The 27,528-nt window shown below is 42.9% G+C and overlaps 1 protein-coding gene across 1 annotated transcript in view; it reads right to left on the reverse strand.

Moving 5' to 3' along the window:
* Positions 1-245: 245 nt before the first annotated feature.
* BEND7 (BEN domain containing 7) overlaps positions 246-27,528 on the reverse strand; it is a 123,616-nt gene continuing 96,333 nt past the window's right edge. The window contains exons 5-8 of the mRNA XM_082255413.1: positions 13,940-14,202; positions 10,136-10,361; positions 5,852-5,977; positions 246-1,166 (exon numbers count right to left, since the gene is read on the reverse strand). Of these exons, the coding sequence (XP_082111539.1) occupies positions 1,108-1,166; positions 5,852-5,977; positions 10,136-10,361; positions 13,940-14,202 (674 nt within the window). The 3' untranslated portion in view covers positions 246-1,107. The remainder of the gene's footprint in view (positions 1,167-5,851; positions 5,978-10,135; positions 10,362-13,939; positions 14,203-27,528) is intronic.

Raw genomic sequence — 27,528 nt, forward strand, 5'->3', positions numbered from 1 at the left:
AGCCAGGCAACTAGCAATTTAAGAAGTAGTGGAAATCCTCACCCTTCATACATATCTTGTACATAGCTGAACTCCAGGTAGATGTTAAAAAAACACCAATGAATGCAGTTATGTATTTACTTAACTTAATTTCAGCCTCTTTAATTCCCTTTATATCAGCACTGTTTCTAGGAGGTAGGGGGCCATACTTTGGGCCTTTATAGTGTCCTGCATTTACAGATGCTGGCAGGGAACTTGCTCACAGGTGGATAGGGCAGAGTAATAAGTTAATCAGTCTTTTGCTGCTCCTTCAATGTCCAATCACAGGCTGAGGGCATGGAGGTGACCTGGCTGCTGCAGAGAAAAGCTTGGTCACCATGATGGCTGTGCTATGTAGTAGAACTGCATACATTTCAGGAATAGATGGACAGAAATACAAATCCTTTGGCATGTAACACAGCCCTTAAATTTAATTTAAACTGTGTATTTGCCTTTCAGCTTTACACTGCTCATAACTGAAAACAATAAAGTGGAATGCCTACTATTTTTAATTGCCATTTTCTAAAGGACTATGGGTGTACCTGGACAGTTACACATCTATCGTGTTTTCTAGTAAAGTACACAAATGAAGTTATCCAGAACTTCACTGTTTCTGTTAATGCAAATTAACTGTAAATGTAAGTTAATGCTACCATTTCTTTACTGACAATAAGTGCCATCTCTGACAAATGTGAACCATATTTTCTTGTAAGACATTTCTTCTGTAAAAGTTCTTATAACATATTTATAAATGACTCCACAAATTGTTGCAGTTGGGATAAAATTTCGTATCACATGTATTCCTAATGGCTCTTAAAAAGAGCTAAGTGCTTTGATAGTTCAATGCCACAAAATGCTTTTTTTTGCCATAAGTAGGGTATTTGTAGCTCTGCTAACAAGCCACCAAAACAACAACAGCAGTTTTCCTCTGCTATACAGACCTATCTATCCACACTGTCCATGTTTCATTATAGCAGTACAACAATTTAAAGTGACATTCTTCGTGACAGTAGGAAATGCACTCTGCTGAAATTATCAGGAATTCATGTCCAGAGCATCTTCTCATGACACATACTTCATACATGTGACTTAATACCCAGTCTTAGAATGAAGCCACATTTCATTATCAGTGGTTTGCAGAGGATTTCCTGAAGAAATAAAATAATTCAGAAAGAATATTACATTAAGTATACCTCCCAGCAATTTAAACAAGAGTTCATAAAAAACAGTTATTAAAAATGTTCGACTGCATTACTTCCAAAGTGCAGCCAGTTCTTTCATGCATGTTTAATAATCCTCTAATTGTTTAAATATTTTAAGTGCATTTAGGGAACTGATCAATCCTGGATACATGCAATACATAGGTATTAAGATCTGTCTCCATTAATTATCAATACTATATTTACCACTGTAGTTCTTGCACTGGACTTCTAAATGGCGGAACACCCTGGGATTGATTTACTAAAACTGGAGAATGCAATATCTGGTCCAACTCTTCAAAGAAACAAATCAGCTTCCAGGTTTTTTTTTTTTGTTGTCAAAGATTAATTGAACAAGTTGAAGTTAGAACCTGATTAGCTACCATGCACAGCTGCACCAGATTTTGCATTTTCCAGGTTTAGTAAATCAACCCCACTGTGTTCGAAAAAACACAACATAATGAAAAGCAACCTGTTTTATTGCTTTTGGCGCTGCTCAAAGTAGAGGTAAAAGCAAATCCCTGTGCCCCAGAACATGGGGTGCAGGCTTGTCCTAATACCAATCCAGGGGGTTAGTAAATGTAAAGAGGAAAGGATCGCCGCTACTCCTAACCAGCCCAGGTGAATAAATTATAATCAGCGCCCTCAGCCTACATGTCTCCACCAAACCATATACTCTGATGCATTTCATCCCACCTTATTACTAAGCCCCGGTGGGCAGGGCAAAATGCATCAGTATGTATGGTTTGGTAGAGACATGTAGGCTGAGGCCACTCTTTTTCGTTTATTCACCTGGGCTGGTCAGGAGTAGTTACAATCCTTTCCTCCTTACATACTGAAAAGCAAGTCATGAACAGCATTCATCCACACTGTACAATTGAGGTAAATAGAAATTTGCTGACCTGTATTAGATGTGCAAAATAAATGTAGGTGAACAACGACCTTGTTACAAGCTACGTCCTTGTTACTAACACACACCATGAATAAGTGACACCAACATTTTTAAAAGCCTGATCCATCTAATTTGTCCATATGTAAAATGAACAAGAGCTTAATGATACTGGAGTGGACTTTAATAGTAAGAATGGGTAGGATTAAACCAGTAAGCAGAAACAAATTAATACCAATGTACACACTCCATAACAGCAAAACAGAGTCAATGCCTATCTTCCATACCCAGCTGCTTTGAAGCATATAATTGCCTTCAACATTAAGGAGCTCTCCCTAAATTTCTCCTAAAGACCCACTCAGCCCCTGTTGAATGTGACCATCCTTGCTCACAGCTAGAATGACCACTATTTAGAAGTGTTCCTTTCAAGCATCCAAATACATCCAGAAAACCTTCAATTTTCTTTCAGGTCAGCCCCAGGCCCAACCCTGGAACCAAATTCAAGAAAAACCTTTTCAATATATTTAAAAGATTGGGCATGGATCAAAATCAAACTAATGACTGATGATATTTCTTTAGAAAGGATGAAGGAAATCGCTGCATTGATACATGAATAGTAAAATTATTACAAAAATAGTACAATTATTTTTACTGTCTATTTGATTTCACTCATGAGTTTCCAAACCTCACTTTTATGTTCACAGGTTCACACTTTAAGAAAAATGAAAAATCTACTCAAAACTCTTGATTCCAAAAATTCTCACTTTGATGTTAATCATATTAACTTTAAACATAAAACCCAGCAAGCAACTTATACATTTTTAACTGTATACCAGCCAGGAGATGAAGGAAGATGAGCCCCATAAAAGTCTATGGGGATGTAATCCACCTGCATGGTGGCTAGAGATAGTGTGCACTATTTAAAGTGCACTGATCCTTTAGGCCGGATTCACACATGTGTGGCCACGGGTTTGTGCCTGAGGTCCGGTGCATCCCCGTTCACTGGTTCAGGTGCTAATCAGGTCTGAATTTTTGCCTGAATTTGAGCCAAAGGCACACAGGATCCATTTTGAATGTGGACCACGATCGCCCCGAACCTGTGTGAACAGGCTCCATTGAGAGCCGGTCACATTTGCCTGTCATGCGAATTGGATGTGGGGAAACAATTTGCATGTGTTAACCCAGCCTAAAGAGCATCTTAGCTGGGGGAAAAGCTATCACCTACCTTGGTGCCCTAAGCATGTGCTTTTTTTTGTTTATAGATTAATCCAATCCTGACTGTATGTATGTATTAGGCATACCTGGTTTACTGGCCCTGTAGAGAGACCTTAAGTACCATAAAAAGATGCTGAAAGCAGAGTTCCACCCGTTCGCTTAAAGGACTCCTGACCCCCCTGAAATGCCACATTTGGAGGCTCGAGCAGAAGTTCCCCTCTCCCCCTCCCTCCCTGCAATCTTCTGGGACAGGTCCCAGAAGTTTGCCCGGCCATTCAGGACACGCATGTGCAGTGCGCACCTGGCTGTGAAGCTGCAAGCTGTCACAGCCGGGTGCCCACACTAGTAATGACGGTGCCGCGGAGAGCCGAGGGAGAGAACGAGGGGCTTTGGGCGGCTGCATCATTGGATTGTGGGACAGGTGATTGAGTGTATTAACAGTCAGCAGCTACACTTTTTGGAGCTGCTGACTTTTAGTAAACACAGAAACAGCTGGAACTCTGCTTTAGGATTACTTCTTGATGAAGAGAGTCCATTAACAGCAGAGGACTAGGAAGGTGAACTTTTCTCTTCAGCTACTGTCTTCTTTGTAAAATAGTTTCTGTGCTAACATCTCAGACAGGAATGCTGTTATTTGGCGAATTGTCATACTTTCTAGCAATCCTTGTCTGAACTGCAGCTGAGCACACTGTTCCTTGTGAAGTTTTAGGAACTAAGGCTGATTATACATGATTCATACATAACCAGCAGGCTGAAAAAAAAAAAATGAACTAATTTCCCCATCAACACATTGGATACGAATGGGGTAATCACTCTGCTGAGCTTTTGTATTCTGCCAGCAAGGAGCCTTCCCCACTGGCAGAATACATTAATCAGTGCTGCCAGCTATAGCGAGCGGCACTGATCATTTGGGAAAAAGCAGACATGCTGGTTGTACACAAGTCAATCGATAGATTGAATTGTGTATAACCAGCTAGACCATACATGGATCGAAATTCAGCTGGTCCCTGCTGAACTGACTGAATTTCGATCCATGTATGGCTTGCTTAAAAGGAAACATGTTCAGTGGTGTTGAATTAATATAGGCAAATACACTGTTCAATTTGTAAATGAAGTTGCATTCTGCAAGGCAATTTTCCCCCGAGCTTAAGCCGGCCATAGATAGAGACGTTTTCTTTCCTGCAACCACGGATTGCAGGAAAGAAAAGCGCTTGATTCCTCCATTAACACATTCAGTTCCATGGAGCCACTGTGTTCTCACAACATGCTGGTTGTACCCAAGTTGATCGATTGATCAACTTGGGTACATTCAGCTTGCCCATACATGGTTTGAATCTCGACCAGTCCCTGTTAAACCAGTCGAGATTTGACATGTCTACAGCTGGTTTTAGTTGCATATGATTGGATAACGGAAGTCAGCAGAGCTTCACCTCGTTAAATAAAGCATAACTCCACTTTTGTTGAGAAAAAAACATTCCCCTCTAGGTGATATATGTACATTACAAGGATTTTAACAAACTTTGTTGCAGATTCCTACCTTTTGTTATTCTGAAGAAATCCCTGTTTGTTCCTCTCTGCCCCTGCGCTCAGTGAGTCTAATGGGAGTGGTTTCATAATTATCAACCAGCTGCTGCAGCTGTAGGGCTCCAATGAGGAAACCTGCTGGGTCTGCATCCCTTTAGACGTGATTTGCTATTGGAAGTATCTTACCAAAAATGAAATTTTTGTTGCAGGGGATAACAAAAATCTGACTTGTATCTTAGTGCAGGAAATTATGTTTCTCGGGGCCGTTCTGTACACATTTTGTGTACAGAACACTTCCAGGTAGGCATATTGCATTGCATTTTACAGAAAGTTACAGCACTGCAGATTGAAAAGGAAAGGTCATTTTTAATACCATTCAATTACAATATTAATCGTGTCCCAATTGTATACGCTATATTGTTTTTTTTTTTATGTGCTAATTTTTTTCCCATGAAAGTGGAGTTAACGTTTAAGCTATGGGAACAGGAGAGGCCCGTCCATTGGGGGTGCAGGGGCTCCGCCCCCCCTATCCATGCGTCCAGCCCCCTAATCTACATGCGGGGCGCCGGATGCATGGATTCCAATGGGGATTTTTTTTTTTTTGAAGCACGTAATTAAAGCCAGAGGCTCTGATAATCTTCAAAAAAGGGTGGGCTCGGGGCCCTGAGCCCCCCCAGTTGTGTCACAATAGCGAATAAATATTCGCTATTGTCACACTGACTCTCCTCCCAGCCAATCAGGAAGAGGGTTGTGAGACCCCTTTTCTGATTGGCCAAAAGGAGAAGCGATCTTACTGGCCAGTGGCAGAAGAGACATGGCTGTAGGAGAAGGACAGCGGCTCAGCCATCCACCAGCACTCCCCGGCAGACCGTTGGGGACCGTTGCTTTTAGTTAGTCAACCCAAGTGTGTCTTTCTTTGCTGCATAGTGACAAGGTTAGTGCAAAATAGTTCCTTCTGTGAATAGTTAAAAACCACATACTGTATTTGCTATCACTAATTACTCACCTAGATCACAGCCTCTTTTTAATCTGCGCCGGGCAAGTTTGATCTGATCCTGGAGGATTTGCACCCAATGTCGTGGGCCAGGGACCTTTTCCACATTGTTAGCAGCACAGTATTTCTCTGTGAAAACTGAAGAAAAAGCAGAACATACTGTAAAGAAAAGCAGATTGATGGAACGCGGTCTCTTCTGTGAGAAGACGGCAACATACAGTTTCTGGGAATAAGCCTAAATGTGTCTAAAAACTGCATTAATAATATTGGAGGAAAGTAGCTCAAACTGCTGCATATACAAAATGGTAATGAAGACTCAATCACTCTGCAGATGAGATGTGTTTGTGCATCCTCATTTGAACTTGCTAATACAAAAGAACAGAGACAATGCAGCACATATGAGTACTAGCTGCAAAGATCAGGAAAGACATGCTCTGCAGTGATTTGAAGATAAGAGACAAGTTCTTCTGCCTATCACTGTAGTAAAATGTTAAAATATGGGAGAATATGACTTTTCATGGCCTCAAACCTAATGCAAACAAACAGGTAACAGGAATATTAGAATGCTAACCTTTCCTGCAGAAATCTCTGTTCTGGGTTCCCTTCACTGCTAGAATACTGATCATTAGATATTTGCTGAATGGGATTTAGGGACTGATGTTTAGACAGGACCAGCTAATTACAAGCTCTACCCTGATTTTCCTCCTCTGCAGAGATGGAAAAGCATTGGTCATATAATTGGCACCAGAAGGAACCTAGAGCAATGACTTCTGTTGGAAAAGCGATGATCTACCATTTCAGTTTAAATAACTACATTTGGCATAATATGTGGGCACCATAATTTGAATGCTTTAGTTAAAGGGACTCCCTGTCCTCAGCGCCTCCCTGTGCTCCTGAGTCTCCAGTGACTCCTATGTGCTCCTATTTCTTTAGTGACTCCTGTGTGTCCTGCAAATTTTATGACCCTTGTGCAGTCCTGGGTCTCTAGTGATTTCTGTGCGCCCCTCTGTCCCTAGTGTATCATGTGACACCCAGTGACAAGGGTTGCCAGCTCATCCCTTTAAAACCAAACACATATTATTTACACATATACAAACGTGTTTCCCCTGAATATTTTTAGGCATTTTTTATGTTCGATCATACAAATGAAAAAATGTTTATAAAAAATGTATATATTTTATTAATACATGTTAAAAAAACTGGTGTGCTTCCAACCGATGACACCTTACTATACACCATCCTGATACCAACTACTTTCCAGGGAATTCAATACTTGAATCCAACGTGAGCACATTCATTATAGTCTTGGAGTTTCAGGGATGGAGTCTTTCAGGTCTCAGTGACACCTGAGAATGAAAACTCCTCCTGCAAGCTTTACCCAGACACTGATAGAAGTCACAAGACTGCTCTAACTGCTGATGAAAAAAGGTATTTAGCAGTTAATATTTACTAAACTATTGCATTTCCATGTTCTGTGTACTGTGGGAGAGCAGATATAGTGAATGCTGGGTCAAGTAGCGGTAGTAAAAAAAAAACCATAATGGCATGATGTGCTAGGTTGCACCGCATACTAGCATATTATGACAGACTTACCTTAAAATGAACACTTCTAACAAGATGTACCGTCTTACAGATAAATAGTAACGCATCTAAAAATCTTAACATTATGATGACATTGTAACAAGTCTGTAAGTGGTAGATTTGAAATAATGTATAGTTCTGTATATTTTACTTGACTTAAAGTGGTAGTAAAGTGTCAAGAAAAACTTCCCCCTGCAAATTATTGTAGTAATGTGCTATTATGCATTGTATACATTACGTCAGACTTGCCTTAAAATGAAGCCCTGCTACATATGTTTTGAAAACTTCCAATAAAATTTGTTTAAAAAAAACAAAAAACAAAAAAAAAAAACGAAGCCCTCCATCGGTGCGCGGTCACCCCTGATAAGGCTACCATCTTCACCCGGTCTTCCTTCTGGGTTCATGGTTTCCGGCTGTTTGAATGGCTAAGCCGCAATTACATCAATCCTGCAGTGACGGCAACCGGCTGCTTTAAATGGCAATTTCTCTTAAATGGTACAAGTTTAGGAGATATGCCTTGTACCTACAGGTAAGCTTTATTATAAGCTTACCTGTAGGTACTAGTAATCAAGCAGTGTTTACTACCACTCTAAATCTTATTAAAACAAAAAACTATTATCAATGTTGTGTCTTACATTCAGGGGTGAAGAAACAGCCGAAAGGCTGTCAGAGCAACTGACTTAACACAACCGCACATCCGCCATTACCCCACACGCGGCTGGTGGAACTCGGATGCACCGACTCGGCACTCGAAGCTCTGCATAAGTCCCACGCTACCACCTAATACCCTCTCACAAGTATATAGGCTAACTACACAGTAAATCCGGGAGTGACACTCTGCCTAAAGATAGGGGTGAAGAAACGGCACTACCGCCGTCAGAGACCTAGACACTAGCTGTCAGTTTTCTGCATAGTCCCCATCTAAGAACCCCGCACATGCTAAACGATTGGTGCCTATACCACCCAACAGCAACGTTAAGGGAAAATTAAAACCCCCCCTTTACCCCCCCCCCCCCACCAGGACATCTCCCGAAAGCTGCCTACATTCACTGGAACGATTTCCAACCCTCTCCCCAATGGTCATAAGCATGACTGGATGCACCTAAACCGAATCCATCGGATACAATACCCAGTACAACTGAGCAGCACTGCTACCAGTCCCAAGATCGATCCACACCCCGCAAGGAGCGTTTCCAAGAATTACCTATTATGTACCCAATTGACATATAGGACCCCATCTATTATATCCTTTAATTCTTGATGCAACTTGTACATGCCGGACGGTTTTGTTACTATCTGTTACATGTTATGTTTGTCTTGTTTCTTGATATCCACACTGATTGTTCTCACTGACACTATTCTTTGCACGGATGTATATTGATACCTCTGAAATTTTTCCAATAAATATCTATGATCACATTATTACATGCGCCCTTCCATTATTTAGCTGACTAGATAACCTCCCTTTCTTCTGTGATCTATACAGAACACTTTGTTTATATGCTGTTTTGGGTTAAGTCAGCCAAAATAACACACAGATTAAAACGGGCACGTTCATAGTTAAACACAATTATTACTCCAAACAAACTACCTTATATGCATATTATCAATGTTATACTGTAGTTTGTCTCAACCCCCGTCACTGTCACGTTCACTGGAAAGGCTGGTTTGCATGTAAATGTGAAATAACGTATAGTAACATAAACAATGATATTCTATGTACCACTATAACTCCTTTGTAATGGACTTGTATGCCTTGATTTCCACACCTGTACTGACTGTTTGTGCTGATGCAGTGTGCTGTATGTTCAGTTGGTGGTTACGATTGTAACTGTTGTGTATATTGTATACTTCTGTTAAAAGCAATAAGCAGAATTTAAAAAAAAAAAAAAATCTATACAGAAGAGTTGCAACAAACTACAGAGCCTTGCTGTATGCAATTTAATAAAGGTCTATGATGATGCTAAAGTACACTGGCAAGTACACTTACTTTTCTTTCACACATATGTTATTCTTATTATAGTGAAAGCCTATGGGAAAACTTGGCACCCTAACTCCTCCCACAGTTTTTACACTACATAGACAAGTAATATGCCGAAACGAGCGGATCATTCCCGACCGCCTTGCTTTTACTTTTTGGAAGGTTTCGCCAAATGGTTTGCGAAATATCGTCGTTTTTGTGGCAAAATTTGGTGAAATTGGCCCCATAGGAATGAATGGCGGAATGTTCAACACTAGAGTGGGGCCTGGAAATAGTTAGAGGGTGAGCGAGACTACCGGTGGCGGCAAGAACACTTCACACAATTTCCCTGGATATTGTATGTTTTCTAGTTTGTCAAATCAGTTTAACCCATTGTACTCTTTGTATATATTTCTGAAGCCACATTGAGCTAGATTTCAGTGGGAGATTAGGGTATGAATATTATTTTAATAAGGGACATTTAAACTGGCAGTCTAGGGAACAAGGCGCTACAATTTTCAACTGATCATAGGGATTTTTACGGCCTGGTACACAGAAATAATGCTAGGATAAAAAATTAGAGGCAATATGCGGGTTGCCTGTATCTCCTTCTTTTTAAAAAGTAAACTTTTGTCCCTGTATGTTTCTCAAATTACTTTTCCTTGGTTATAACACTATATAAATACTTTCCATACAATCGGAACTCATACCACGTGACTCAGGAAAATAAATCAAGCATTATGAGCTGTGTGTACCTTTTATCGCTCCCACAATATTTTGATCCAATCCTTGTCTGTTGTCATTGAGTCCACGCTTCCGTTTCCCATTGGGTAGTGATGTTGCCAAAGTTTTATCATCGAAAAAAGCACAGACAAGTTTTCTAAAGAGAAGGCTCCCTGACCTCTTGTAATTGGATAGTATGGAGTCAAGCTGGGATTTCGGCATGAAGACATCAAACCCTTCAGCCAACTGCACATCTGGCTATAAAAGTAAAATAATGCAATGAATATAGATATTAACATGTCTACAATCCACAATTACTAGACAAAAACGGGAAGTAATCTTTTATTTTAAACAAACTACATGATTACATAAGATAGGTTATCACTTTAAGGGCTCTTTCACACGGGCGATCCGATCAGATCCGCCTGTCAGTTTTTTAGGCGGATCTGATCGGATCCTCCATGCAGCTCTATGGGGCAGCGGGTGTCAGCGGAGGACACCTCCGCTGACACCCGCTGCTATCCGCATCCGATCCTGTGCTGAAATCTGGACGGATGAAACCCTATTTTTCCATCCGTTCAGTAATCGGAGCGGAGCGGATCTGATGAGAGCGGACAAGCGGTCCGCTCTCATCCGATCCCCCATAGAGGGCAGCGGGTGCTGAGACACCTCCCTCTCCGCTCTGCAAGCGGAGACGGAGCTGTCATCCGCCCGGCTCAGCGGGGATCGCGGATCGATCCCCGCTGAGCAACACGGATCCGCCTACGGAGGCGGACCGTGTGAAAGAGCCCTTACTTTCTCTATATCTTCCCAGTGTTTACAGGCAAGTATAATCTCCTTTCACCCTACAAGATGACAGCATTGTGTAAATATTATGATGTCATTATATTTCCAAAGATGTATTTTGTCTCTTGCAGCCTGGTCCCTGGTGAGTTAAGCCTTGTACACAAGTTATTTTGTTCAACCCAGAGGGCTGAACGAAACAAAAAATGACAGATCACTGTACTAACACAAGCAATGTTAGTACAGGGATCTCCCCTGCTGTGCTATTGTGTACTGCCCCCCCTCCCCCCCACCAGGAAACATGGATCAGCGCTGCCAGCCATTAGCTGCAAGAGCTGATCGGATCCAGCATGCCTGTTTGTCAGAAGCAAGTCAAGAGACAGGTTTCTGTCGGACAGGGAGATGTACGCACGGGTCGAAAGTTGGCCAGTTCCTGTCAATCTGACCGTTTTCTGACAATTTTCAGGCCGTGTGTATCCTGAAATAGTTACTCCTCTGAAAGAAACATTATGTGAAAAATATAGTAAGCAAAATCTATACCAGTGGTGGTCAAACTGAAAATTATAGAGGGCCTCAAGTGTGGCTTCCAACACCTCCAGAGGGCCACCCAACAGCAGTGTATTTCTGCACCTCAACATCGAAAAATGTTGGTTCTGCTGCATTTTTTGCATTTATGCAGTGTATTGCAACGGATTGGTATTAGTGATTGAAATATTATGATTGCATTAGTGTTAGTGATTGCAATATTAACCCCCAGCATTAGTGTCAGTGAGTGCAAGATAACAACCTCTAGCACTGGTGTCAGTGAGTGCAATAATAACCCTCAGCATTGGTACCAGTGGTTCACTAATAACCCCCAGTATTGGTGTGAGGGAGTTCAATAACAACCCCCAACATTGGTGTCAGTGAGTGAAAGAATAACCCCCCCACAATGGTGGTCAGTGGCAGCGCAATTTATCCCCCCTTGCATTGGTGGTCAGAGGCAGTGAGAGTTAACCCTCTCCTTACATTGGTGGTCAGTGACAGTGTGAGTTAACCCTCTCCTTACATTGGCAGTCAGTGACAGTGTGAGTTAACCCTCTCCTTACATTGGCAGTCAGTGACAGTGTGAGTTAACCCTCTCCTTACATTGGCAGTCAGTGACAGTGTGAGTTAACCCTCTCCTTACATTGGTGGTCAGTGACAGTGTGAGTTAACCCTCTCCTTACATTGGCAGTCAGTGAATGTGTGAGTTAACCCTCTCCTTACATTGGTGGTCAGTGACAGTGTGAGTTAACCCTCTCCTTACATTGGTGGTCAGTGAATGTGTGAGTTACCCCTCTCCTTACATTGGTGGTTAGTGTCAGTGTGAGTTAGCCCTCTCCTTGCATTGGTGGTCAGTGACAGTGTGAGTTGACTCCCTTATTGAATGTGTGGTCAGAGGCAGTGAGAGTTAACCCTCTCCTTACATTGGTGGTCAGTGACAGTGTGAGTTAACCCTCTCCTTACATTGGTGGTTAGTGTCAGTGAGAGTTAACCCTCTCCTTACATTGGTGGTCAGTGACAGCGTGTGCTAACCCCCTCCTTACATTGGTGGTCAGTATCAGTGAGAGTTAACCCTCTCCTTACATTGGTGGTCAGTATTAGTGAGAGTTAACCCTCTCCTTACATTGGTGGTCAGTGACAGTGTGAGCTAATCCCCTCCTTACATTGGTGGTCAGTATCAGTGAGAGTTAACCCTCTCCTTACATTGGTGGTCAGTATTAGTGAGAGTTAACCCTCTCCTTACATTGGTGGTCAGTGACAGTGTGAGTTAAACCTCTCCTTACATTGGTGGTCAGTGACAGTGTGAGTTAACCCTCTCCTTACATTGGTGGTTAGTGTCAGTGAGAGTTAACCCTCTCCTTACATTGGTGGTCAGTGACAGCGTGTGCTAACCCCCTCCTTACATTGGTGGTCAGTATCAGTGAGAGTTAACCCTCTCCTTACATTGGTGGTCAGTATTAGTGAGAGTTAACCCTCTCCTTACATTGGTGGTCAGTGACAGTGTGAGCTAATCCCCTCCTTACATTGGTGGTCAGTATCAGTGAGAGTTAACCCTCTCCTTACATTGGTGGTCAGTATTAGTGAGAGTTAACCCTCTCCTTACATTGGTGGTCAGTGACAGTGTGAGTTAAACCTCTCCTTACATTGGTGGTCATTGTCGGTGAGTTAACCCTCTCCTTACATTGGTGGTCAGTGTCAGTGTGAGTTAACCCTCTCCTTACATTGGTGGTCAGTGACAGTGTGAGTTAAACCTCTCCTTACATTGGTGGTCATTGTCGGTGAGTTAACCCTCTCCTTACATTGGTGGTCAGTGTCAGTGTGAGTTAACCCTCTCCTTACATTGGTAGTCAGTGTCAGTGAGAGTTAACCCTCTCCTTACATTGGTGGTCAGTGACAGTGTGAGTTAACCCTCTCCTTACATCGGTGGTCAGTGGCAGTGAAAGTTAACCCTCTACTTACATTGGTGGTCAGTGTCAGGGAGAGTTAACCCCCTCCTTACATTGGTGGTCAGTGACAGTGTGAGTTAACCCCCTCCTTACACTGGTGGTCAGTGACAGTGTGAGTTAACCCTCTCTTTACATTGGCGGTCAGTGACAGTGTGAGTTAACCCTCTCCTTACATTGGTGGTCAATGACAGTGAGAGTTAACCCCTTACCGTAGAGGGCTGGTGTACCACAATCAAATGAACACTACCAACACATACTACCAAAATAGCATTAAAACAATACATATATTATCTTTGAAATCACATGATGTAGCTAGAGATTCCATACTTTGTAATAATAAAATTGGATTTAAATATATTCCTATAATGTTAATGTATTAAGATGATGTGACAGTTCGAAAATTATTACATTTTCATAAGGCACCATTTAAATATCCATCATCTGAGTATTTATGGGAAAGAGAAAATAGACTGTAAAGGACAAATGCTAATGTTTTTAGCTTTGGTGTAATGAGAAGCTGTGTGAAATGCATTACTTTCATGAAGGCCAAAGGAACTAATTAACCTTTGAATTGCAACTTACGTCGGAAGATGACGAGTTGACAACAATACCAAATCCTGGCACATGATTCTCTTCTTTCTTGACATGCTCTGCTTGTAACAGACTGGCCTTTTCTGGAAGTACCACAGTTTTATGTTCCCTCACACTCATGCTGTGTACACTATGAACTGGTGTTACCACTGTGTTCTTTGGAATGACTTTTTTCTTCATTATTCGTTTCCTTGACAGAACTGCCTTCTGGGAGCAAACACAAGACTGGGGAAGCTGCTGCCGGCTTTGTGCCACTGCATAAATAGATGCAAGAGAATAGATAAAAGATGAATGAAAGATTAAAGAGAATTTCCTAGCTTCACTATGTTGTAATAATAAAAAATGTATCAATGTAATACTACCAGTTATCTTCCCATAGTAGAGAAATTAAAGTGAAGTCAACAAGTTCAGTAAAAGCAACAGCAGGTTATTTTAAGGAAGCCAAGGAACTGCTAGTAAAGATTAAAACAGGGAGGGCTTAAAGCGGTTGTAAACCTCAGTCCTGGAATCGGAGCAACGCACATATATCTGTAGTGTTTACTTATCTCTCTCCAAAGCTCTAAGTGTTGTTTCTCTCTGGTGCTTCATTCCTCTGTTATCAGCATGAGTAACTTCTAAAAAGTTTTTATTTCATGTGTCAGGAGGAATGGTGGAGGGGAAGAGCTCAGAATGATGCTTGTCTATATACAATACAGTTCTTCTGCTGTGTGAAGCGGGAATATTCCTTTCCTCCAATCAGCTTTCACACACCGTAACTGCAGCCTCTCCGCCCACTCCTTGGTGCTGCTGACAGATGGAGAAAGATTTCTGCCATGATCTGCACTTTTGTAGGGTTGTAGAGAGGAGAAGACAGCAGATAAACAAGTAAAACCCATGTAGGAGGATTTGTTTAATCTCTGTGTATCATCTGAGGTTGTTCACTTCACTGGGTATATGTGAGGGTTTACAAGGACTTAAAAAAGCATGGGTGCATTAGATACCTCTCGCCTAGGGTTTAAACATCTTTGAATTACATTGGTCATTACATGTATTTTCACCAATATAAGAGGTAATTATATTTTGCACAATTAACAACAGACATTCTAGTTTGCCATTTAAAAGTAAATATCTTCTGAAAACCTTAATTTCTAATTACCAAAAACATTTTGATAGTACTAGCAAGCTTCTGTGTAAAGGTTACACTACATGCATGGCTCCTTCATTGTGCTCCTATGCAACCAAGATTTGAAGCAAAAATGAAGTGGATGATAGCTGGTACATCAATTTTATTTGAGTACAGAGTCGCACGTCTGCACAATTGTCAGTTAAAGTAACGCAGTGCTGTATCGCAAAAAATGACCTGGTCATTAAGGGGGAAAAACCTTCCGGTCCAGAAGTGGTTAATAGTGATTAATAATCAACAAACAACAGTGAGCTTATAAATGATAATATGCCATTAACTTTAAGTGTGCTATATTATGATGACTAATCCAACCGTTTTTTATTAAAGTCACAAGTGTGCTATATCATTATGACTAATCAATTCTGCAAACTGTAATATATAAACACATAAGTATGGTTTAAAGAAACACCCACACATAACATCATAGTGGTTTATGTATTACAAAGTGCATTTAATGGCATAGCAAGATGGCCACAGACTAATACACTAGATGACTAGACTGAAGGAGGAATAAATTAGAATATTTATTACAAACAACAATAAAGTTGCATAATGCTTGTCACATACACAGGGTGGTTATATTAGAAGATTCAGCAAACATTCCAATAACTAAACAATGATTGCAGGCTAAGGGTCCATGTACACGGGACGTTGTTAAAAGTCCCTTTGAATGCTGGAATTTTTAGGACGTTTGAAATGTCCGTTCGGTCGCGTTTGTACCCGCGTTTAGCAGGCGTTTGCGTTTAGAGCCGTTCCTAGAGGTCAAAAAAATTATTCCCCTTTAAAATGGAAAAACGCGAACGCCAAAAGCGGGTCATCGCGTTCGGTCGCGTTCGGACGCGTTTTTGCGTTTGAAACGCCGGGAAACACACATTCGAACGCAAATAATTGTGTTCTAAAAACAGTCCCTGAACGCAACTGCCCGCAAACGACCGCAAACGACCTGGTGTACATGGACAGATAAGATAAAATGTAGATGGGTTCAGGGGCTTCTAAAAAAAACGCCCAACTGCTCCTAAACGGCCATTTCCAGCGTCCCGTGTACATGGAGCCTAAGAATGATTGCTGACAAGTGACTTGCTGAAAAATCATACTTTGTTGATGATCATTTTTCAGCTTAGTTATCCATACATGCAATCATTTAGAGACTGTTGCATTTGCAAAGTGGGGTCTATTTATATTAGTGTCTCCATAAAAGCTGAACCCCTAAAAAAAACTATATTTTGATGATTGCTTTGAAAGAATAAAATACCTCTAATGATTGTGGTCCCATATTTGACTTCTGCTGCTGGATTTTTTGGTTAGCTCTTACTGTCATGAATCCGTTTTACCACTGTGAGCAAACTTCTGGCGCTGAAAGGTTATGTGTACACTTGCAGTTGGGGGGGCGGTAAACTGACCCAACCGCCCCCCTTTCAAGCTGCACAGGCAGCCAGACAAGGTTGTACACATGCAATGGGTAAGATGCTTTGCTGCATGCTAAAAAGTAGTGAATGCTAGGTTGTGACATGGTTTTCTCAAAAGGGCAACAAAAAACAAAGACCAGCGGATTGAAAGAAAAAAAAAAAAACACATTTGAGTTGGAAAAGGGAATCACACCTGCAGTGCTATTGTGTTCTGCCAGCAGAGAGCCTTCCTATATAGCTGGCAGCACCGATCATTTAGGCTACGTTCACATGTGGGCGTAGCGGATTATGGGCAGAATCACCACGATTCTGCCCGTGATCCGAAATCATTGCAAATCGCGGGGCGCCTGTGAGATGCCCGTGATTTGCAATGGCACCCCAAACGCTGTGCGATGTTGCGCGATTTCCACCTGCCGAATCGCAGTAACATCGCGCAAACAGAATCGCGGGACGCATGACACCCAAAAAGGTACAGGAGCTTCTTTTGTGTGTCATGCGTCCCGCGATTCTGTTTGCGCGATGTTACCGCGATTCGGCAGGCGGAAATCGCAGCAACATCGCACAGCGTTTGGGGTGCCATTGCAAATCACGGGCATCGCACAGGCGTCTCGTGATTTGCAATAAATCCGGATCGCGGGCAGAATCGCGGTGATTCTGCCCGTGATCCGCTACGCCCACATGTGAACGTAGCCTTAGGAAAAACCTAACACCGGGTAGCCCATACATGGAACGAATTTATGCCGATCTCTTCTGAACCAGACAAATTTTAAACCATGTATGCCTGGTACAAGATTGTGATAAGCGTGGAACTTTTTATGGTCACATAATAAAACTGCGGAAGTGGTGGAATAGCCATGAAAAACATCTTTTTGGGTGTATTTCAATAAATCTGCTTGTTCATAACTTACAGTGCCTTGGAAAAGTATTCATACCCCTTGGAATTTTCCACATTTTATTATGTTACAACCAAAAACATGAATGTGTTTTATTGGGATTTTATGTGATAGACCAACACAAAGTGGCATATAATTGTGAAGTGGAAGGCAAATGATAAATGGTTTTCAACATTTGTTTTACAAATAAATATGTGAAAAGTGTGGCGTGCATTTGTATTCACCCCCCGAGTCAATACTTTGTAGAACCACCTTTCGCTGCAATTACAGCTGCAAGTCTTTTTTGGGGATGTCTCTACCAGTTTTGCACAAATAAAGAGTGAAATGTTTGACCATTCTTCTTTGCAAAATAGCTCAAGCTCTGTCAGATTGGATTGAGAGCGTTTGTGAACAGCAGTTTTCAAGTCTTGCCACAGATTCTCAATTGGATTTAGTTCTGGAATTTGACTGGGCCATTCTAACACATGAATATGCTTTGATCTAAACCATGGGTGTCCAACCTTTTGGCTTCTCTGGGCCACATTGAGTGTAGAGAAATTTTCTTGGGCCGCATATAAAATATATACTACAGTTAAGGTATACAAGTAATAAAATGCCGCCGCATCCTTCCCGCACCCCCCACACTAATTTAACACAACTAGAGGATGATCAAATGAAATTGAATCAGTATACAGAGGTTTACTTCTTCTGAGAGATATTAAAGGAACACTCTAACCACCATGAACACTTCAGTGATTTGAAGTGGTCATGGTGGTAAGAGTCAGAAACACTGCACATGCTCGTCCCCCCCCCCCCCCCCGAGGCAGCCTTTGCCTACCGTTAGTTGGAAGCCACTGTGGCCATGCTCCCGACCTGACTTCCTTCCTCTCCCCAGCAAAAAAAAATTGCAAGAGGGCAGTGGGCCGCATTGCCTGGGGTTCTGGGCCGCATGTGGCCCCCGGGCCGCAGGTTGGACATGCCTGATCTAAACCATTCCATTTTAGCTCTGGCTGTATGTTTAGGGTTGTTGTGCTGCTGGAAGGTGAACCTCCACCCCAGTCTCAAGTCTTTTACAGACTCTGACAGGTTTTCTTCTAAGATTGCCCTGTATTTGGCTCCATCCATCTTCCCATCAACTCTGACCAGCTTACCTTCTTCTGCTGAAGAAAAGCATCCCCACAACATGATGCTGCCACCACCATGTTTCACGGTGGGGATGGTGTGTTCAGGGTGATGTGCAGTGTTAGTTTTCCGCCACACATAGCATTTTGCTTTTAGGCCAAAAAGATCAATTTTGATCTCATCTGACCAGAACACCTTCTTCCACATGTTTGCTGTGTCCCCCACATGGCTTCCTGCAAATGGGACTTCATATGGCTTTCTTTCAACAATGTCTTTCTTCTTGTCACTCTTCCATAAAGCCCAGATTTGTCAGAATTTTTATGACAGTAAAGTTTTACCAAATGCAACAGCAGCCAGCTATGGGGCAACAACCATTAGAGGTATTTTATTTTTACAAAGCACATGTGAAAAGCTTTCAGTGCCGGTTCACACTAGTGCGATGCCAGACATCGCATGTGATTCGCACCGCAATGCTGTGCAGATCACATGCGATGTCTGTGCGATGCGATTCTGGTCATAGAAAATGTATGGCTGAAATCTTATTGCATTCGTACCAAAATGGTGCGGGACCCTTTTTTTGGTTCACACTGGAATCGGATCGCCTGGGTGTTCAGAATTGTTGCTCTTTTTTTTTTTATAGCGCACAAAGTAAAAAAAACACAGAGGTGATCAAATACCACCAAAAGAAAGCTCTATTTGTGGGAAAAAAAGGACATCAATTTTATTTGGGTACAGCGTCACATGTCCACGCAATTGTCAGCTAAAGTAACGCAGTGCAGAATCGCCAAAAATGGCCTGGTCATTAAGGGGTAAAACCTTCCGGCCCAGAAGTAGTTAATAGTAATTAATAATCAACAGACAACAGTGAGCTTATAAATGATAATATGCCATTAACTTTAAGTGTGCTATGTTATGATGACTAATCCAACCGTTTTTTATTAAAGTCACAAGTGTGCTATATCATTATGACTAATCAATTCTGCAAACTATAATATATAAACAGATAAGTATGGTTTAAAGAAACACCCACACATAACATGATAGTGGTTTATGTATTACAAAGTGCATTTATTGGCATAGCAAGATGGCCACAGACTAATACACTAGATGGCTAGACTGAAGGAGGAATAAATTAGAATATTTATTACAAACAACAATAAAGCTGCATAATGCTTGTCACATACACAGGGTGGTTATATTAGAAGATTCAGCAAACATTCCAATAACTAAACAATGATTGCAGGCTAAGAATGATTGCTGACAACTGACCTGCTGAAAAATCATACTTTGTTGATGATCATTATTGAGCTTAGTTATCCATACATGCAATCATTTAGAGACTGCTGCATTTGCAAAGTGGGGTCTATTTATATTAGTGTCTCCATAAAAGCTGAACCCTTTATAAAAAAAAAAAAAAAACATTATTTCTCTTTCTTCCTCTGACAGACACAGCTTCAATTCTTCAGACCATTGGGTATTATACTGTCACTCTTCAGGAGTAAGACTAGGCGGAAACCTTTTTGGTCACGCCCCTGGGGCAGTCACAGAGGGTATACTATCACTTCCTGCTGTAGGACTTCCAGTTTTTTCTGCCTAGTCAGGAGTAAGTACCTGCGCTTTGCAGGCCTAGCTTTTTTTCCTATTTAAAAGGAATTTTTTACTTTTTCTTTATTATTTTTTGTTCCTGTGTGAACTACAATCAACTGTTCCTGTGAGAACTACAATGAACAGTTGGACTGGGCGACCCACTGGATATTCTAGATCCTTACGGTCTTCCCAGTCTGGTCTGCGAGCGTGACCCAACTACTAGCTCCACGTTAAGTTGGCTGCGACATAGCCCCACTGGAGGGGGGCTGACCGCCGAGTGTATACACCTCACGAGGTCGCTTAGCCCTGGTCACGACAGCAGTCATGACCAGAGTTGCAGCGTACCTCAGGCCGCAGCACCTCATTCCAAGATGGTGCGGTGGACTGCTTGGAGTTGCGCCCGCCTGGTGACCATGGTATGGTGAGTAGTGTCCCCCCTGCCTTCCTGCAGAATTGTTGGGGTGGTCGCAGGCCCCCGTGTCCTTTCTCCCTCTTGTGCTTCCTCCTCCTCCTTGCGGGGTTCCCCCTTAAATTTTGGATGCCCTCATCCTTCCCCTGTCCCCCCCCCCCCCGGGCCCCTGTTTGGGGGCATGGGTGAAATTGGGTAGGGGGGCTACATTGTGCTGGGCTGGAGGAGAGGTGGGTGATGCCGCTGTCGGTCCCTGTTAGGGGTATCTGTACCTGGGTGCTGCCGGGGGTTTCCTAGGGGGTCCCCTCATGGGGTCTGAAATTTATTTCCCTGGGGGTCTGAAATTTATTTCCCTGGGGTTCCCTGGGATCCAGGGTCCCATGCAGTGGCACGTGGTGGGGACATTTTTCCGTGGCCTCTGTGGTTCAGCGGCCATGTTTTTGGTTTCCCTATATACTTGCATTGGCAGCCATTTTCCTGTAGTCCGAGATAGTGCTGAGGCTGTGGGGGCCTCTAGTGTCAGGTCAGCGTTTCCTCTTCCTCTTTCCAGCAGTGTGGCAGATCTTTTGAACCTTTCCAGCTCGGGTGGTGAGTCTCTGGGGGTACACTATCCTTCCCTTGTTGTATACAGCGCCGTGGGTGCTTCTTGCAGTGCCCCAGCAGTACACAGGGGGGGGGGGCCTTCTGTTTAAAAAAAAAAATAAAAAAAATGTTTTTTTGCTGAGCAGCACGGTTCCGTTTAACCCTTTATGGTCATGGAGCCTGGGGAGCGCGTTTCACCACCCGATCCACTCCTGGAAGCTGTGGGACCCTCTGGGTGTCAGTCTGCCCTGGCAACCATGACGGCAGCCCTGCAGTCACTAGTAGCCAAAGTAGCTATGGTCCTGCAAAGGTGACCTGGTAAGAAGCACCCCCCGCTTTCACCTGTATCCTCTGCTTTCTCAGATTCTGAGGTGGATTTGGCCACCGTGGACGACAGTCAGCCCACTTGGTCTGCGTCCATTCACGCTGAGCGCTTTAACAGTGAGGGTGAGTCCGCCTCCTCTACAGCTGCGCATGAAGAAGAGCTGGTGGAGGCCCTGATTGTATCAGTGCGGGAAACTTTAAAGTTGCAGGACTCAGTTGCTGCTGAGTCGGCGACGCCGGTGCAATTTGGCACCCGCAAATCTTCCAAGGTAAATACGTTTTTTCCCTTTCCTGCCTATTTTGATGAGGTTGTCACTAGTCAGTGGGGTTGGAACACCTAAGCGTTTTGCTAGAAGATATCCCTTTGAGTAGTCTCTTCTGAAGAAACTGATGGTTCCACTGTCGGTGGACTCTCAGGTTTCCATGCTGAATAAGACCACTCTTTTGCCAGTGGAAGATTCCCCGTCTTTTAAGAACCTCGTGGACAAAAGAGCTGAGGCTCTGGTCCGTTACCTTTTCACTGGTTTTGCACCAAGCCCTGGAGGGGAGTCAACATCCTTTTGAGCTGGCGGACCTGGTTAATCAGTTGATCCAAGGGTTACAGTATATTTGTGATACATCCCTGGATGCGGCCCCCCTGGCCAGCAGGGTTTCTGTGACGGCGGTGATCCTTTGCCGCATGATCTGGTTGAAGTACTGGTCAGCTGATTAGGCTTATAAAAAGGTACTGACTGATCTTCCTTTTGTAGGTGACGGTTTGTTCGGTGCCTCTATGGAAGAGATCTCAACGGGCCTTATGGGAGGCAAGAGTACTTTGCTTTCACAGGCTTCTGAGGGCAAAGAGCCTCGCCGTAAGCAGGGTCACTTATTTTCGGCTCACAAGCGGCCCTTTCATTTGTTTGGATCGCAGGAAAAGGGCTCGAGATCCAACCGTAATTTTGCGGGAGGCTCCAAGAGACCCTGGAATGATAAGTCCAAAGCGGTTGCTACTGGTTCCGCAGACAAGCCTTCCTTAGGTCCTTCCTTCTGTCGGTGCTTCAAAGGCCTCCCTTTGAAAATTAGCAGGGAAATTCCTCTGCTCACTCTGTCGCAAAAGGTGGCTTTCTTAGTGGCTATTATTTCCGCACTTTGCATATTGGAGTTGGCTGCGTTGTCGTGTCGTCACCTTACTTGGCGATTAATAGGGACAAAGTGGTGTTATGACCCTGTCAGGCATTCCTTCCTAAGGTTGCCTCTGGGTTTCAATTGAATGAAGACATTGTGCTACTGTTCCTATGTCCTAAGCCTAAACATCCTAAGGAAATTGCCTTACATTTCTTAGATGTAGTACAAGAGATTCGGGTTTACCTGGCATTGACTGAACCGATTAGGAAATCCGATTCTTTGTTTGTTCTTATGGATGGACCTCGTAAGGGGCAGGCCGCATCTGCTGCAACCATTTCTAAGTGGATCAGGCAGACGGTCGTGCAGCCCTACTCTGTTAAAGGTCAGGTTCCTCCTTTCCCTGTTTAAGCGCATTCTACAAGGGCGTTTAGTGCCTCCTGGGCCTTCCGTCATCAGGGGTCAGTGGTTCAGGTGTGCAAGGCGGCTACTTGGTCGTCTGTACACACATTCACAAAATTTGGTGGATGTACTTGCATCTTTGGATGTGGCGTTTGGCTGCAAAGTATTGCAGGCTGTGGTTGCGGAGGCTTCTGCTTCTTGAAATTTTTTTCTGGTGGTGAGCTCCAGTTGTTCCTAGTTGAGCTCCTGCTACCTGGTTGGCTATGTTTAGACTTGTTGGGAATTCTGCATTTGCTGTGTTTTTTCCTACCCCTCATGTTGACACTGCTTTGGGACATCCCAATGGTCTGAAGAATTGAAGCTGTGTCTGTCAGTGAATGAAAGAAAGAACTGTATTTTTGTCTTACTGTAAAAATCCTTTTCTCTGAGGTTCAATGACAGACAAAGCACCTGCCCCTCTTTTGGGGTTGAGTTATTTGTTCTTCTGACACTGCTTGTTACAAACTGGAAGTCCTACAGCAGGAAGTGATGGTATACCCTCTGTGACTGCCCCAGGGGCATAACCAAAAAGGTTTCCACCTAGTCCTACTCCTGAAGAGTGACAGTATAATACCCAATGGTCTGAAGAAATGAAGCTGTGTCTGTCAGTGAACCCTTTAGAGAAAAGGATTTTACGGTAAGACAAAAATCCAGTTTTTGATGATTGATTTGTAAGAATAAAATGCCTCTAATGCTTGGGGTCCCATATTTGACTGCCGCTGCTGGATTTTTTGGTTAGCTCTTACTGTCATGAATCTTTTTTACCACTGTGAGCAAACTTCTGGCGCTGAAAGGTTATGTGTAGACTTGCAGTTGGGGGCGATAAACTGCCGCAACCGCCCCCCTTTCAAGCTGCAATGGCAGCCAGACAAGGTTGTACACATGCAATGGGCGAGATGCTTTGCTGCATGGTAAAAAGTAGTGAATGCTAGGTTGTGACATGGTATTCTCAAAAGTACAACGAAAAACAAAAACCAGCGGGTTGAAAGAAAACAAAAAAACACACACATTTGAGTTGGATAAGGGAATCAATTACTCCTGCAGTGCTATTGTGTTCTGCCAGCAAGGAGCCTTCCTATATAGCCGGCAGCACCTATCATTTGGGAAAAACCCAACACCGGGTAGCCCATACATGGAATTAATTTATGCCGATCTCTGCTGAACCAGACGAATTTTAACCACTTGCCGACCGCCGCCCGACTATATACGGCGGCGGTCAGCCCCTTCCAGGCAAAGTGACGTACCGGTACGTCACTAGCCTGGGATTGAATAGGGGGCGAGCGCACGCCGCCGCTCGTACCCGACGAAGCCGACGCGTGTGACTGGCGGACCCGATGTCCTGCGGTCACTCGTGATCGCTGGGTAGAGAGGGAGAAAGGCAGGCGGCTAATGTAAACAAAGCCGCCTGTCATTCTCCCCTGTGTAAAAGCACAGATCACTTGGTCCTGCTATGTAGGACCGTTGATCTGTGCTTTTCCATCACAAGCCACATCCAATGACAGTTAGAAACACGCCCCTAGGGATACACTTAACCTCTCCCTCTCCAATAAAGTTAACCCCTTCCCTCCCAGTGTCATTTTTACAGTAACAGTGCATATGTATAGCACTGATTACTGTAGTAATGTCACTGGTACCCCCAAAAGTGTTAAAAATGTCAGTCAAGGGTCCGATCTGTCCGCCGCAATGTCGCAGTACCGCAAAAAAATCACAGATCGCCGCCATTACAATTGCAATTTTGCTGCGATTTTGTCGTGATTTTACCATGTTTAAGGTGTGTTTTTCATCGGTCATGTGACCTAAAAACTGCATCAAAAACATAACATGAGTGCGTTATTGATGTGTTCTTGTTGAGTTTTCAATGCATTTCAATGGGGAGGCGCGTTTTTTTTAACTGACCAAAAATGCAGTAAACAAGATTTTTCACACCACAAAGGAAGCGCAATAGGCCACTGTGAAGACATACAAAGAATTTAAAGAGATGCATTTTTCTTGAGCTTTTTTTGCACTAAAGGTGCCAACAAAGGTTGACAATAAATTCATATTTATTTAAATTCATGATATTAATTAAAAGTCAAATTCAATACAATTATATATAAAAATATATACATGTATATTTTTTAAAAAGTGTCGTTTTCAGTTTTGGTTTTGGCCAAGTGCATCCTGAAATTTCCGTTTTGGTTTCGGGACCAAAATTTCCATTCAGTGCACCAAAAGTGATAGCTGGAGTTTGGCTTTAAATTGAAGTGAATGTAATGAAGTCCATCTAAATCTGCTAGGGCATCCAACACTACAGTGCTATTGTCCAAAGGTGTCTCTGTTGCTTCTCCACAGTGGAGACATTAAGGGGTTGATTTACTAAAGGCAAATAGACTGTGCACTTTGCAAAGTGCAGCTGCACTCTGCAAGAGCAGTTGCTCCAAAGCTTAGTAAATGAGCAAAAACTCTGCTGACTTCCATTATCCAATCATATACAAGCAAAAAAACTGTTTTTTTTTTAATTTACCTTGCACATGATTGGGTATTCTTTGCAAAGTGAAGCTTTACCTTATTTAGCTCTGTAGCAACTGTACTTGCAGAGTGCAACCACACTTTGCAAAGTGCACAATCTATTTGCCTTTAGTAAATCAACCCCTAAGACTTAGTTTACCCTTGCGGTTGGGATGGGAGGGTGGTAAAAACACATGTTTGAGCCACACTTTTATCACCCACCCCAAATGCTCCCCTAAACCAAAGGCAGCAAAGGCTTACAAAGGCAGGGATGTACAAATGCGGCAGAAAATATTATCCCCCCTGTTTCAACTGTATAGAGCCACGTGCAACCACCCTGCAACCGCGTGCAATGCATGCAGTTGCGGTGTGGGCTTTTAGTGGTTAAAAGGACCTGCTAAGGAGGCGAGATAATGCCACCTCACCACCTGTCAAACACTCTCTGAAAAACAATCCGCCGTGGATTGCTCTTTAGAGGGCAAAGCATTCTCAATAAGCCCTAAGGCCCCTTTCACACAGGAGCACCGCTCCGACAGAGTCCGTTCCGCTCAGCGGGGGATCGATCCGCCGATCCCCGCTGAGCAGGCGGATGACAGCTCCGTCTCGGCTCTGTGTGACGGAGCTGTCAGATCCCCGCTGTCCTCTATGGGGAGATCGAATGAGAACGGACCGCCTGTCCATTCTCATCCGATCCCATCCGATCTGATCCGATCCTCCAGACGGATGTCTTCACTGACACCCGCTGCCCCATAGGGATGCATGGAGCAACCAATCAGGTCTGCCTGAAAAACTGACAGGCTGATCAGATCGGATCGCCCGTGTGAAAGGGGCCTAAGACAGGAAAGGATAAATTTACTAAAACTGGAGAGGGCAAAATCTGGTGAAGCAGTACATGGTAGCCAATCAGCTACTAACTTCAGCTTGTTCAGTTAAGCTTCGACAAAAAACAAAAACTGGAAGCTGATTGGTTTCTATGCAGAGCTGCACCAGATTTTGCATTCTCCAGTTTTAGTAAATCAACCTTGAAGTGTGTTACTGGCCAGATTACCATTTTTAAGGACTGGTAAACTTCAGTATTAGTATGATCTTTGAAATGAAAAAGACACCAAAAAGGAAGGAAACAAAATTTTAAAAGTCAAAAATATATTTATCAGTCTGTTTCACATAAATCCGAGCTGTGCCAGCAGTTCTAATGGAGTTATTATAATCACTGCACACTCCTGATTCATTTGATTTAATAGTGGACACCATAACAAGCAATATGCAGTCAAGCTCAAGGAGCATTTGTTGCCAGGGCACCAGACATATTTTTTTTCTGACAAACACCTTATTATTGTTTAGCCTTGATGCAGTCCCTGGACCAGATATGCCTGACTTTATTGCAAATTGGTTTGCTTGCATTGAGGTTATTAGAATATGAGCGTTACAAATCTTGTAAGTGTAATAAAATACATGCTTTTCACAAGTTGTTTTTGGAATAGCTTTCTCCCTGGTTTTCTGCAATATTGATCTTATGCTGAGAAAAACATCTATTAAACAGGAAACTGAAAAAAAAATAAAAATCAAAAACCGGAGATAGTGACTGCTGGATGTTTCTGTACATAATGAATTGAGTATACATATAAAAAAAATCGTTATCTGTAATTAAATGAAACTTGTACAGAGGGGGCACTAATGACCTCTCCTTGTGATAATGCTGGTTGCCTGAATTATATGATGCTCCATGCCTTTGTTTTTTTGTGCCAATAACCTCTAACAAGTTGGCAAATAAAGAATTATGAGTTTTCACTGACTATACCAGTGATGGCAAACCTTGGCACCCCAGATGTGGGACTACATTTCCCATGATGCTCCTGTACTCTGCAGTGTAGCTGAGCATCATGGGAAATGCAGTTCCAAAACATCTGGGGTGCCAAGGTTTGCCATCACTGGACTATACTTTCTGCATCTTTGTTCGAGGTCAGTGAGTCAGTATATTGAAGGTAAAGATAGCCAGGTAACTAGCATGTTCAGAAGGAGCTTAGTAAAAGCATCATACACTGCCTGGCCAAAAAAAGTCGCCATCTGGAATTAACTAAGCAACTAAC

Source organism: Pelophylax lessonae (genome assembly GCF_965119305.1).
Source record: "Pelophylax lessonae genome assembly, chromosome: 4".
Lineage (NCBI taxonomy): Eukaryota > Metazoa > Chordata > Amphibia > Anura > Ranidae > Pelophylax > Pelophylax lessonae.